The sequence below is a fragment of the Sarcophilus harrisii genome, chromosome 6 (assembly GCF_902635505.1).
Source record: "Sarcophilus harrisii chromosome 6, mSarHar1.11, whole genome shotgun sequence".
NCBI lineage: Eukaryota > Metazoa > Chordata > Mammalia > Dasyuromorphia > Dasyuridae > Sarcophilus > Sarcophilus harrisii.
In genome coordinates this window covers 197,772,101-197,787,478 of record NC_045431.1, presented here as the reverse complement: position 1 = coordinate 197,787,478, position 15,378 = coordinate 197,772,101, and the positions used below count along the sequence as shown (strand labels likewise).

Genomic DNA, 15,378 nt, shown 5'->3' with positions numbered 1-15,378 from the left:
TTTCAAATTTCTCGAACTCAACATATCCAAAATGAATTCGTTTCAAATTGAAATCATATATAGCCTAGCTGCAACCTAATTTTCTAATCTTTCTAAACACTACTCCTTGCTCTTGCAGTTTGTAATCTAGCTAAATTGTCCTTATTTTCTCACTCATGATACTCTTATTTCTTGACTTCACGACTTTGCCCTAATTATCCTCAAAGTTGGAATGTAGTCCCATCTCACCTAAGCCTCAGAGAATTCCTGTTATTTCAAGATATAGTTCAAGTACCATCCTGCATAAAGCCTTTCCTGATCTTCCTAAATGAAAGTGCCCTCTCTTGTAACCTACCTTGTATCAAGCATATGTACGGATGTATACTTATGAACTTTGAACTTATTCCAAAGACAGATTAGATATTTTTGTATCTTCCACTACAAACTAAGCTATTTACAAGTAAGGATTGTTTCATTCTCTGTATTTATATTTTAGAATCTATCACACTGCTTGAAAAATAATATGCAGTAAATATTTGCTGATTTTTTTTTTTTGCACTATCAGAATATGCTGATATATTGTACGTGTTCTCTCTCTTCCTTTTCAAACACATGTGTAGGTGTGAATATGTGTGTGAATATATATGCATATAATACGCATACATATATTCTTTGTATGTGCAGGAGAAGGAATTTTCAAGGACACTGACAGAACTGAATTCAAGATCTTAAGAAGATTCAAATCTAAGCCATGTGAGAAATAGTTGAAGGAGCTGGGGAGTTAGCCTAGAAAAGGAAGACGAGGGGGAAGATATGATTACAGTCTTGAAATATTTTAATGATTTTAACATAAGAAATGTTTTTCCCATTTTTCTTGGCACTAGAAACAGGTAGAACTGAAACCAGTGGCTTGAAGTTATAGTGAAGTAGTTTTTATCTCAATACAAAGAAGAAATTCTTTAAGATTAAGTTCTAAAAAGAAGGGCTATCTCAGAGAAAATTGAGTTCTCTACACCAAAAAGTTTTCAGAGAAAAGCCAGATAATTACTTGGCAAAATGTGCTGAGGAGATTCATGCTCCAAAATCCTGAATGTTAATATGTGTGAATATGTTTTTAATGTAAAAATCAAGAATAGAAACAAACTCCCCCAAAAAATATGATGAATTAGAGTAGAAGTTGTCCAGCAATGGACTGAGTTGCTAAAGTGGGATGTAGAAAACTCTTTTCTTACAGATAATTGAATAATATGAATCTTTGTTCACAATTGTTTAAGTAGGGCACCCATGTTTAGGCTCTCATCACCTCTCACCTAGATACCAAATACCTTCCTAATAAGTCTCCCTATTTTCTAATCTCTGGGCCAAACTAATGTTACAGTGATTACTCCTAAAACACACATTTGAGCATTAACTCTTCTACTCACAAATCTTCAGCAAATTTCTACTGCCTCTATAACTCCTCAGTCTGACATTTAAATCTTTCAAAATTATGATTCATTATTTTTTAAATGTTATTTCATTTTATTCCCATTCAATGCAAACATTTCCAGGCAAACCAACAAAAGTGGTAAAGCCATTCTCCAATTTTGCCAGGATGGTGGATTATTTCTGAAGCAGTCTGTTTTCTGACCTTCACCTCTTAAGAAAATGTTCTATCACAGCTGGGTTTTATCTTATCTTACTATTGCTGCTGCTGCTGCTGCTGCTGCTGCTACTACTACTACTATTGCTGCTGCTATTTCTATTACTACTAACAAAAAAGAATATCTAATAGATACATATTGCTTGCTATGTGCTACGAACTATACTATATAGGAACTAAACTAAAGTGCTTTACAATTCTTATCATCTCATTTGATCCTCACAATAACCTTGTGGAAAAGTTACTATTATGCTCACTTTATAGATGAGAAAACTGAGTTAGAGAGAAGTTAAGTGATTTGCCTAGAATCAAACAATTGGCAAATATCTAGGGTCAAATTTAAATTCAGGTCTTCTTGACCCTGGCCTCCAGTGCTTTGTGTACCATGGCACAGCTGCCACAGAGAGGCTTTTCTCAGTTCTTCCCTTCCCCCCATTTGTTTATGCTTTCTTTCTTTTTTTCTTCTATCTCATTAGTATTTAATTTTTCCAGTTGCATGTAAAGATAGTTAACATTCATTTTTACAAGATTTTGAGTTCTAAATTTTTTCTCCCTTCCTGACCTTCCACCTCCCCAAGACAATCAGTAATCTGATATAGGCTATATGTGTACAATCATTTTAAAAATATTTCCCTATTAGTCATGTTGGAAAAGAAAAATCAGAAAAGGGAAAAAAAATCACAAGAAAGAAAAAGCAAACAAAAAACATTTAAACTACTATGCTTTGATTCCCATTCAATCTCCATTTCAAATAGAAGTTTATTGGAATTGTCTTATATCACTGCATTGCTGAGAAGAGCTAAGTCTGTCATAGGTGATCATCACATTATCTTACTGTACTCTTGATTATGCTCATTTCATTCAGTATCAGTTCATGTAAAGACTTTCCAGGCTTTTCTGAAATCAGCTTGCTCATCATTTCTTATAGAACAATAATATCATATCATATCATATACTATTACTTGTTCAGCCATTTCCCAATTCATGGCCATCCATTCAATTTCCAATTTCTTGCCATCACAAAGAGCTGCTAAAAACATTTTTTGCACATGTGGGTCCTTTTTCCTCTTTTATGATTTCTTTGGTATGCAAACCAATTAAGGCACTGCTGGATCAAAGGGTATTGTGCTTTCTTTTTTGAAAATACTACATATATACACACACACACACACATATGTATATATAATATTTAATTCTCTATGCAATATCTCCTCATAAAATATAAACACCTTGCATACTAAAGTCATTTAGTAAATTTTTGCTTAATTAGACAGAACTGAGTTAAACTTGTGAGAGGCCTGGACTTCTATCTTACTACAATATATGACTAATATAACACACAGGAATAAAATCAGGCCTTCAGCCACAGAAAGCACCAATACTGCCACAATCTTCACAAATAGATGTACAGATAGATACCTGCCGGGCTGATCCGCTAGTCTGTCGGACTTTCTCTGCAACACCTCCTAAAAGTTGTACAAATTTTGTCTGCTTTAAGAGTTCTTCCCTTAGCCCCTTTCCTCCAATTGACAAGAAGGCTCCCAGGATATGCTCGTATCGAACACCAAAATGTGCATCATGTAGGGCATCTTTCAGTAGCCTGTTATAGCAAATATTACATCAAATTATCTTGAGAACTTAATGAAAATTTCAAAAATCAGTGTTTTTCATTTTTCATATTTGGAATTATTTAACCTTTTAATAAACTCATTATCCAACTATTTCATATTAAAAATTCTTTTAAAAATCACTTCAGTGTTACAATATGCTATACATTCTTAATTTAATAAGGAAAACTACAATAGCACTTTTGTTGTCTATTTCTTAAATAAAAACTTTTGCATCTATAGTAAATTAAAACTAAAGACGCTATTCGGCAAGTAAATTTTCTAATGTACCATTAGTATAGTTTTAAAGAATCAAATAGTTTATGAAATTGAATTCATACCAATATAAGTAGTGTGCTATACGAATATTGCCCAATGCTCGGGACAAGAGAAATCTCACTAATGAATTGTCCAGGTAAATTTCATACTTTAAAGCCTGTGTGGAAAGGAAAAGAACTATTAAAAGCCATTCTTATTTGGACATGAGGAACAGAGATATGATTTCAATGGTACATGGCATTCTCATATAAGAATTGCCCTCTCTCAATACAGGTCAAACATTTCTCTAGAAGATGTAATCTTGGAGAATTGCTTAGAGCACTGAGGTTAGGGAATACACTCAAAATCATGCACTCAATGTCAGAGGCAGGACTTGAATTCAGATCTTTCTGGCTTCAAAACTAGCTCTCTATGCATTATGCCATTATGTCTCTTAGAAGAAAGAAGAAAAGAAACAAACATTTATCACACTCCTACTATGTGACAGGAACTATGCACTTTAAAACAAGTTTTAGAGACTTAAGAAATGCTACCTATTATGCCATTACGAAATAAGAAAAATGACCAAGCTTACTTGTACAAATTGTGGGAGGAAATCAGTTAGCTCATCATCACTAATTGACTCAATCCAGTTTACAGCCAGGGTCCTCACTTCCTGATCAGCAAATCTGGAAAAACATGAAAGAAAGTTAAAACTTCAATTTGCTGCTAGAAGAAACATACCTATATGAACATATTTTGTAGTCATATAGCATCTCATCTGTATAGAGATATGTGTTCCTTTTCCAGAAGGAAATATTATCATTTCAGACAGATTTGTTCTACTGAAAATATTAGCATTCCCAGAAATAGTTTTAAGTACCAATTATCAAATATTTCTTCCATAATACAGAAATACTTCTCTAATATAATTTCCTTTGAGAAATTCTTATAGTACTTTAAACAAGAGGAGGTTATAAACTTTATTCAAAAAATCATGATTTTGTTTGTTTTTGCTTTAATAAGAAAAACTCAACTATTAATTCAACAATTTTAAATCAATGCAATAATCTTTCCAAACCTGGGTTGATAGATAGTTAAACATCAATAAATCAATAAATAGCAAGAAAAAGATATATATTTGCACTAAAAGATATTTTTACATAAAAGCATATAATGCCTCATTTAAATTTTATAAAAATATTAATTAAATGTAGTGTCATAGTTGAACTTACTTTGAATCCAGCAGTTCCAGGGCATTCAGTGGAGACAATGGTGGCCACTGCTGAAGTAATGAGTATGTTTTAGAAAGATTTGCCCATTTCCAATTTGGAGCACTTGCTAGTATTTTTGGAAGGCAGCTTGGGTGTTTAAGGCAATAATAACGCTTTTCCCACAAAAAGGCTTTATCTTCTTTAGAAAGTCTATACATAATAAAATAAAATCCTCAGGGTTATAATAATGACATGTATCTCAGAGACTGCAAAATCAAAAGAGACGACCCCAAAGCAGTTACTTCATGACTGAAATACTATACTAATTATGTTGTGTGGAAGAGGCACTAGAAATGGTATTGGAGGATCTAGGTTTCAGCTCTGCCTTTGACCCTAGGTGTATCCTTATATCAAAAATAAAAGATATAAATACTGAAAAATGCTAGCTCATTAGGATCAAATTTAAAAATAAACAAAACACTCTATAAGTCTTAAAATGCTACATAAAAATGAGCTATTTTCAATGATAAAAAGGAATGACATAATATCAAAGTTTCAAGGAAAGTCTTACTTATGAAAACAATTTGAAGAAATGACCTTTTGGTCACATTCAAATACAAAAAGAATTACACTTGAGAGAGAAAGAAGTCATCATAGTATTTTATAGGAAGAATACTAGACTTGGAGTTGAGAAAGCACTGACTCTGAATGTTGCCTCTACTAATTACTCCCCAGGCAGCTAGGCAGATTAAAGCACTGGGACAAGAGTAAGGACCACCTGAGTCGAAACCTGGCCTCAGACATTTACTAGCTGTGTGACCCTGAGGAAGTCACTTAACCCTGTCTGCTCAGCTTCCTTATCTAAAAGATGAGTTAAAGAAAAAAATGGCAAATTATTTCCATGTCTGTCAAGAAAACCCTAAATGGGGCCACAAAGGATCAGATACAACTGAAACAAATGAACAACAGAAAATTATTCTGCATATGAGATGAGATAAATTCCCTCATCTTTAGAAACCAAAGTTTTCTGTAAAACAAAACAAAGAGAACTGATGGCCTCTTAAAGTTTCTGCATGCTCTATCTAACACCATGAGAACTAGATATGTATGGTATTGGATTACAAAATGTGCTTGAAATCAATTATTAAACCTATGCAGTAAGATAAACATTTTTTTTTTTTTTGCTTATCACATTCATTTGGTTAGCAATAACCACTGCTTTTGCTACTGCTCACAAATAGGTCCAAGTTAAAGTAAATAAATCAATAAGCACCTATTTTGTGTCAAGTACTGGGAATATGATGACAAAATTAAAGTAATTTCAGCCCTAAAGAAAATTACTCTCTAACAAGGGGAAGGGAGAGACAACAAATATAAATCTATAAAAGACAAATGCAAATCACACATCAGATAACTTTGAAGAAGGCAGCAGTACTTTTTAATCTGGCTTACAACTTCATCAATCACTAAACCGAAATTGCTTTCTCCAAAGTTACCAACAATCTCTTAATGGATAAATGAATTTTTGTCCTTCTCAACTTATTTGTAACATCTGATCATCTTCTCCTCTCAGGGTTTTTATGACATTATATTCTCTTGATTTTCCTGTCTAAACAAATCTTCTCATTCTCCTTTGCTGGCTCATTATCCATATCACACTCTTTAACTGCGAATATTTCTCAACGTTCATTTCTAGATTCTCTTCTCTAAGTAATTACATCAACTCCTATGGAGTAAACTATCTCTCAGATGATTCTTTTAGACCTATTTATCCAGTTCTAACTTCTCTTCTGACCTCCAGTCTTTTTTTTTTTTTTTAATTATAGCTTTTTATTTACAAGATATATGCATGGGTAATTTTTCAGCATTGACAATTGCAAAACCTTTTGTTCCAATTTTTCCCCTCCTGCCCCCCATCCCCTCCCCCAGATGGCAGGTTGACCAATACATGTTAAATATGTTGAAGTATAAGTTAAATACAATATATGTATACATGTCCAAACAGTTATTTTGCTGTACAAAAAGAATCAGACTCTGAAATAGTGTACAATTAGCCTGTGAAGGAAATCTAAAAATGTAGGTGGACAAAAATAGAGGGACTGGGAATTCTATGTAGTGGTTCATAGTCATCTCCCAAAGTTCTTTTGCTAGGTGTAGCTGGTTCAGTTCATTACTGCTCTATTGGAACTGATTTGGTTCATCTCATTGTTGAAGAGGGCCATGTCAATCAGAATTGATCATCATGTAATACTGTTGTTGAAGTATGTAATGATCTCCTGATCCTGCTCCTTTCACTCAGCATCAGTTCATGTAAGTCTCTCCAGGCCTTTCTGAAATCATCCTGCTTGTCATTTCTTACAGAACAATAATATTCCATAGTATTCATATACCATAATTTATTCAGCCATTCTCCAACTGATGGGTATCCACTCAGTTTCCAGTTTCTGGCCACTACAAAAAGGGCTGCCACAATGACCTCCAGTCTTTTATCACCAACTATCTATTCTATCACACAACATATCTAAAACTGAGTTCATTATCTTTCCTGCTTATATAATCAAAACCTATTTAATGTAGCTGAAAACTAATGGTAAGGACTTGCTGATTTCTGTACATACAATAATGCCTGTAAGTCCATCCCTATCTTTTTATACTGATTGTAAAATTGGTAGCAATATCGAATCAGACTATTTTTGTTAAATAACCTGTACTGAACTCTTCTGTATATATTTTATTTGCTCATTTATTATTTAGTAGCTTTTTTTTTTTTTTAAATATTTGTTGTTTTCCCTATCAAGCGGCAGAATCTCTAGGACCAAATTATGTTTTATTCTTTGCACTGAATTTTCGACTACTAGCACAGTACCTGGCACATTATAGGTACATCACAAATATTTGCTGATTGATAATTGCTGGAGAGAAACAAGGAGACATAAATTAGTCAAGTTTTGATGGAATGTGGAGTATAAGAAGGGGAAAAAGAATGACGTAAGGCTGGCAAAGTAGATGGGAGGCAAATGAGGAAGGTCACAAAATCAAGGATCAGAACCTTATACTTTATTTAGCATTTGATAGGCAATGGGGAGTCACTCCTCCCCAGTGGGAGTAAGGGAATGACACGGTCAGAACTAGATGATTGTTCAAAAAACAATGTGATAGACTGGAAAGGAAAGAGATTGAAAGGAGCAAGGTTATAAAGATCTTAAAATATTTTATTATATTTAAATTAGAAAGTGTTATATAAAACCATGTTTATCAAGCACACTGTAAACATCATAAAACTAAAAAAAATTTATACAAATAAGATTTTACATCACCTGAGTTACACATTTTATAAGGTATCAAGACATTAATGCTTAAAATAACTGAAAAGAAACCTACCCAAATGAAGAATCTCTGGAAAGAATGGCAAGAAGTTTTCCTTTAGTATCTTTTTCCAGTGTTTCTAAGCACTGCTGCTGTACAATGCTACCATTAACTTGAGGTGTTGTATAAATGATATCAAATGTTGGGGAAGGAAAATCAACCTTAACAAATTAAACAAAAGCCAACCTTTAGTTTTTCAGCTGCAAATAAAACCGTAGTTGTATTTTTATAAATTATTACTATTTTTGTTTTCACAATGCCTAAATTTTCCCTTGTATCATTCCCTTCCCCACTCCTAGGGAATTGTTCCATATAACAAGAAAAACAATCAGCAAAATTGATTGATACATTGAAAAAAATCTAAAAACATGAAATATTACACCCTGAGGAACAAAAAAAACAAAATACATTTCTTTCCAAATTTATAGTATATCAACTTAATCTCCTGTGACTCAAAACACTAACTCTTTTTAGCAGCTAAGGACTAAAATCAAATAAGACCTCAACTGAGGTCCTTATCCATTACCTCATTGTGGAAAAAGTAACCCAAGCTTTTTGATGGTTATGTTCAAAGAGTACAAGCTTGACAGAAAATAAGCATACAAACAAAATTTGAATACTGTATGTCTGTTGTTTATGTACAGGCCTACGTAAATTCAGAAAGGCTAATCACCAAGGGATTATTCCCCAGGTAATATTTTCAGCCTTAGCAGTTCAGTAAGATATATGGTTAAGAAATCAAGGATTATATGTACATTAGGGATCTAGTCACAACAATGTAACCTAAAGAAAGATACTGAACTAAGTTGTCTTTCTACATGTTCTTCAATACATTTTGTTCAAGAAACATGACTATTTTTGTTGGTGTTTCTCATTAGGACAGGTAGTGCATGAGAAAACTTAAGCACATTTTTTGTAGAAATGTTTATCAAACCTGACAAAAAATTAATCATCATTTATATAAAACATGCTATTTGCATTAAGACTAAGTCCATAAAGAATGTCTTTTTATTAGCAATTAATGCAAGTTTAGTGCTCACATATAGTAAAGACATTTGGCTCCATAAACAGTATTATTTCACATAACTACTAGAGTTTAAAAAAAAAAAAAGGCCAAGAAAATATATTACCTGTAACACTATTCTTTCCATCACATGTCCCTTTTTGTGGGTTATCCCAAGTACTGGTTGTGTAGGGGATGAAGTCCAAAGGTGGAGAAGCTTAGTTCCACAAGTTAAGAACCTAAAAGTTAAGCAAACAGAAGTGGTATGAAAAGGACCAGAAACAAGTATTCTTGGTGGCAAAAACTTACCATAAACAGAAAAACAATTCTATGTGATATTCCATTTATTTCCTCATTAATCTGAAGATTGGAAAAATAGTGGTATTTTCAATATTAATGAGGACATTTGGTAGAAAGGGTGAGTTGAATGGATGGGAAGAGAAAATAATGACTTCCACTTTAGATATATTATGTTTGAAATATCTATAAGACATTCATTTAAAAATTTGATGATACAAAAATGTAATTCATTTATTGTTCTATAAGAAACAATAATCAGGGTGATTTCAGAAAAGCCTGGAAAGACTTGAATAAATTAATGGGAGGGAATGAGACAGGGAGAGAGGGAGGGATAGAGGAAGGAAGGAGGGAGAGAGAGAAGAAAGGAAGGGAAGAAGGAAGAAAGGAGGGAGAAAGGGAGGGAGGGAGGGAGATCATAATTAGTGGGTATCATATGGAACATGATATAGAAAAGTAGGCTGAAAAGGAATAGTCATACAGGTAGCAAGTATAACCAAGTGAGAACGACTTCACAAAAATCCAGAGAGGGAAGAATATACAGGAGGAAATGGCTGTCAATGGTGTAAAATGCTACCGGGTGGTCAGGAAGCATGAAGATGGAGAAAAGGCCATTAGCTTTGGCTATCATTAATAATGTATGTTACCTGCCAAATGACATGGAGGTAACAGACTAAGGGCACAAACATAAGACATATTTTTGAACATAGTCAAAGCAGGAATTTTACTTTACTATGCATATTTATTTTTATTTCTCAATAGAGATAGGAGAAGAGAAAGAAAATAGATTTTTATTCATTAAAAAGTATCACAGGTAAAGGTGAGAAATAGGGTTGAGCATTAAGAAGAGTGAGAAGAGAAGTGAGAGGGCTGAACATAGATTTCTCAAGGATTATAGCCGAAAAACAAAGGAAAAAGAAAGCTAGCAGGGATAGTAGGATCTAGTGAGCATTTTGTTTTAAAGCTGGGGGACTCGGAGGTGTGCTTGTAAGCAAAAGGAACCAACAGATAGAGTGAATATTCATAAGAAGAAAATGAGGATAGTGAGGTCCATCTGTTGAAGAAGAGGGACAGAAAGCACAGAGCACGGTTGGTATTAACAAGCAGGATCATCTTATCATCACAGGCTGTAGTAAAGGAGGAGATCCTGTCAGATGAAGCTCAGGGGTTTAGATAAAGGCCTCGAAGAATCCTCAGTGGAAGATTTATATAGAAAGAGAAAACCACAAATCTCACAGAATTAGGAACAGTCTGAGGAGGAGTAGTCACACCATGGCCCCAGTGGTGTGTAGTTGTTTTTCAATTATGTCTGACTCTGTGACTCCATTCCGGGGTTTTCTTGGCAAAGGCACCAGATCGATATGTCATTTCTTTCTCCACTCATTTTATAGATGAGGAAACTTGAGGCAAATAGGGTTAAATGACTTGCTGAAGATCTCACAACAACTAGCAAGTGCTTGTGGTAAGATTTGAACTCATGAAGATGAGTCTTCTGAACTCCAGGGCCAGCCCCTCTATCAACCGTACTACCTAGCTAAACCGTGCCCAAAGTGATGAAATCATAAATCCACTTAAATAACTCAAAATATTAAAAAATACCTTAAGTATTTTTTAATGAGTAAGAAAGCTAAGTAGAGCATTCTAAAGTTTTTTTTTTTTTAAACAGCGGCATAACAAAATAATATTATGCAAAGATATCTATAGCAGTACTATATATACACACAAGGCCAGAAATTTCACAGATATATAGAGAAGACTGACTTCATTCAAACACTTTTTTTTTTAAGTTGAAGAGTAAAATATATAACAATAATTTCGATCAATAAAATCAGGGGTCCTCAAACTAGGGCCCGCGGGTCAGATGTGGCAGCTGAGGACGATTATCCCCTTCACTCAGGGCTATGAAGTTTCTTTATTTAAACAAAGTTTTTGTTTTTACTATAGTCCGGCCCTCCAACAATCTGAGGGACAGTGAACTGGCCCCCTATTTAAAATGTTTGAGGACCCCTGAATAAAACTATCCTAAACCTTACTGAAATTAATGCCTCCAATATTATTTAAAAGATTTTGGCATTTTATACTATAATACTGAAGATATTTCTAAAAATCCTGCTTACTCTACAAACAAAACAAGAAAAATGTATAAAAATGTTTTTGGTCATATATTTAAGAACTTGGTTCACTGAATTCAAGTAGACTGTTATTTCTCCAAAACTCCACTTTCACATTTGTGACCTGATTTATTCATTCAAAGACTTTGTATCTTGGTTACATTCTAATTAGCATTAATCTTCAGAACCCACTCATTATTGAATTAGAAATGCTAAGTGGCCATGTGGTATCTACTCTGCAAATACTAAGATTCAGTCTCATTAAGTAGTATAGTTGGCATTTCTCCACCCTCTACATAAAACAAGATGTTTACTTCTTCTAACCTAGAAAGTTCCCAGATGTTTATAACACAACAAGCTGGTTAAATGCCAATTTTGAGGCATGAATAAATGAAAATAATTATCTTCCTTTTAATTTTTTCAAATTAGTAAAGATTGGGGATATCTAAAAATTGTTTTGAAAGAGAAAAAAACACCTTTGCAACAAATATGCATAGTCAAACAAAACATTCCCAAATTCATCTTAACCAAAAAAATTATGCATCTTGAGTCCATCACTTCTTTGTCAAGATGTAGGCAGTATATTTATCTTAAGTCCTTCATTAACATGGATGATTATAATATTAATCGGAGTTCCTACATAATTCAAAGTTGCCTGTCTTTACCTTGTTATTGTATAAATTGTTCCTCTGGTTTTGCTTATTTCCTGTACTGACATAATACTAAGTGCTACCATCACACCTACAGTGCATTATTTAGCTGAATTTCCATTTAACAATTTCTTGTACACTTTACTAGAAGGCAAGCTGGATATAAATTTTTCAAAGATATAAAGATATATCCTCCTTCCTTCCCCTTTAGCTATCTTAAATTCCAAGAATATTCTGGCACATACACTGTGAATTTAATAGGTACCCTTAAAGCAGTGTGCCAAAAGGCAGGCAAAAGGTTTGCTTCCCTATTCTAAAGAAGTTTTTTACTTGGCCAAATCAGTCATGTAAATTGTTTGAACTTCTAAGGAGGGTCTTAACTTGACAGGAGATTAATTATTTCACTAATCTTTGGCTTACTCTGTAACACAATATATTTTGTTTTATATATTTAAAAACAGTTGGAGAAGGATATGTAGATTCCCTCAGACTGCCAGAGGAATACAAGACAGAAAAGGGGAAGGCTCCTGTTCAGTCCATGTTTTGTTGGAAAAGATTTATGTAATGCTGCAAAAAGAATTGTTTATAGTTATTCTAATAGCTTACCAAAGCCTAAGGGAGGCACGTGTGAAGTGCACCCTGATGCTACGCTACTGTGGCCAAGAGTAACTGAGAAAATACTTCTCTCACATGAGACTGACCTGGTTATCAGAAAGCTCCTTCAAATATAGTCAGTAATCTTTCCAATGTTTTAGTATAAACAATCTATTTATCTCTAAGGCTTCAGAAAGCCTCAGGATCATACTATTTACAATCATAGAAAGTTAAAACAAAGAAAATTTGGTATTTTCTCCTCAAAACTTAAAGTCACCAAATGGTTATCAACCAGGTATTATTTTTTAGCTACAGCATGTCACAATAACCAGCTACTTAAGGAATAAAGGGACTATGATCTGTTTTCCATATAAAACTACATGAAATAATATATGAAATTAAATAAACTTTAAATTATAGTATCCATAATTGTTATTATTATAAATGATTTATATTTGCATAGAATATGACAAATCCTACTGACAAAGCCGACAGCTGAGAAGAATACAAAAAAGTTCCTTAGACATTACCCAAATTAGAAATGATTACAGCTCAATTAATACTTACCGCTTAAAATCAAAAAGAGGTAAAGAAACTTTGCCTAAAACCTCAGGTCCCTTTCTCTGTTTATTAGAGTCAGGAGAACTTCCACTGTTTTGATTTAAAATTCCAAAAAGAGTAAGGTGAAGAAGTGATTCCAAAGGTAATTGGGAAATCTGAATTGGGAAAATGATTCTGTGGGGGGAAAAATTGTCAGTTAATAAAAATAATTAAGTAGAAGTCAAATGAATACATTTAACTCTTCATAGAAATTACCATAGTAAAAAATATCAATTTCTGAAAGTTATCTTCAATTCTGTATTACCTTTATATAAGATAACATATATATTATTTAACTTTTCCTGCAATAATATGCAAAATATCCCTCCCTTTAAAAAAATCATTAAATTAGTTCCAAATCATTAATAAAAGAACCTCAAATTAAGACTTCTAAGGTTTTGCTTTATATCACTAAATTGACAAAGTTGACAAAAACAAAAACAGTCAACATTGGAAAGATTATGAGAAGACAATCACATAAGAATACTGTTAGTGGAGTTATAAGTTGATCCAGTTGTTCTAAAAAAGCAATTCAAAATTATGTGAGGAAAATTATTGAAGTGCCCAAACCTTTGGTTTGCTACTGCTGGACATTTACTTAAATGAAGCCAAAGACAGAACTAAAAGTCCAACCTAAGCAAAAATAAAAACAAAACAAACCTCACAGCACCACTTTTTGTAATAGGTAATTACTTCTGAAGTCAGGGAACTTAAGTTAAAATAAATTTTGCTATATATTTTCAACAGATCATTTAGACTGCAACTTTTTTTTTAATTGTCCATACTCTGTGACCATTTTTCTATCAGAGAATAACATTTCAGTCATCTATATTTACATCAGTTCCTTTTACTTGAATATCACTTTTATCAATGATATATGATGCAAGAATTCTTCCATTACACAATATTTTCTCTCATTATTCTAGATAAATTTTGTTCATGAGATTTTCTTTTTTAGTTCTGTGTAATAAAAAGTCTTTATTTTGTCCTTTATGCCTTAGGCAGTGTACTATTCTTTTGCTTTTGTTTTTTTAAATCTGTATTAATGATATTTCTCAGAAACTTAAATGTAAAATAAAAAATTGTATTAATGAATAGTAATTTTAATCCATAAATTTTAGAGGATCATATCTGAAATGAAATTTAAGAGGTCAATTAGTCCAATAACTAACTTCACTTAAATTCCTAAACAAATTTTAACTGAAAAGTAATTTCATTTCTTTAAAAAAAAAAAAAAAATTAAGTCAAAATGAGCCTTTGCAACAAAGAAAAAGTTAGAGCATTACTTTAAAGAGGGGGTTCTTATCATGAGTAACAAACTTATTTTTGTAACATTGAAAATTGTCAATATAAATAATTTTCTTTGTAATTCTACATGCTTTATTTTATTCCTTTAAAAACAATATTCTCAGAAGGGCTACATAGGCTTCAAACTACCAAAGAGGCTCATGAAACAAAAAGGTTAAGAACCTTAGCTTCAAAGAAATGTGCACAGAAATATAAAACATGTGACTACTAAAAGATACTCAATTAGGAAATATTACTTACAGTTCATCCCATTTAATAAGATAGAAGAAATTTTTATATGTGCCAACTTTCTTCGATTGAATAGGTTTAAAAAGATCCTTCCCATTGTGAGTCAAGGAACAAATTAAATAATATTTTTCATAACTAGAAAAAGAAAATTGAATTTAAAATTTTACTCTTGATGACCATTTCAAATGTCACATTTTCCTCACAAAAGCAACTGCTTTCTTAAGTTTACATAGGCAAAAGCTGGGCTCACATTACCTATAATTCATAGTAATTCGGCTGAAATTTAGCAATTAAACTTGTGAAGAGTTAGCTACTAAATTAACATTTTTTACTAAATTACTAAAATTTTACCTACTATGCTGCCATGAAATTGTCTCAGAAGAAGAGATCTCATGGTTTCTGGATAAGAAAATGACCAAGACTATCAATTTCTTAGTGCCAGTTAAAGCCAAGAACTTGACTGAACAATTTGCATTCATTATCCAGGGTCTTAGGTTTAACACAGTTTTAGTTGCCTGGTC

The 15,378-nt window shown here is 32.8% G+C and overlaps 1 protein-coding gene across 3 annotated transcripts in view; it reads right to left on the bottom strand.

The window, feature by feature from the left end:
- The window catches only part of PIK3C2A (phosphatidylinositol-4-phosphate 3-kinase catalytic subunit type 2 alpha), a 149,060-nt gene that overhangs the window by 40,027 nt on the left and 93,655 nt on the right, over positions 1-15,378 (bottom strand). For all 3 annotated transcript variants that reach the window (XM_031941880.1, XM_031941879.1, XM_031941881.1), the window contains exons 12-19: positions 14,870-14,992; positions 13,289-13,456; positions 9,197-9,308; positions 8,082-8,227; positions 4,722-4,910; positions 4,082-4,175; positions 3,570-3,664; positions 3,041-3,221 (exon numbers count right to left, since the gene is read on the bottom strand). In XM_031941880.1, coding sequence (XP_031797740.1) covers positions 3,041-3,221; positions 3,570-3,664; positions 4,082-4,175; positions 4,722-4,910; positions 8,082-8,227; positions 9,197-9,308; positions 13,289-13,456; positions 14,870-14,992 — 1,108 coding nt within the window. The remainder of the gene's footprint in view (positions 1-3,040; positions 3,222-3,569; positions 3,665-4,081; positions 4,176-4,721; positions 4,911-8,081; positions 8,228-9,196; positions 9,309-13,288; positions 13,457-14,869; positions 14,993-15,378) is intronic.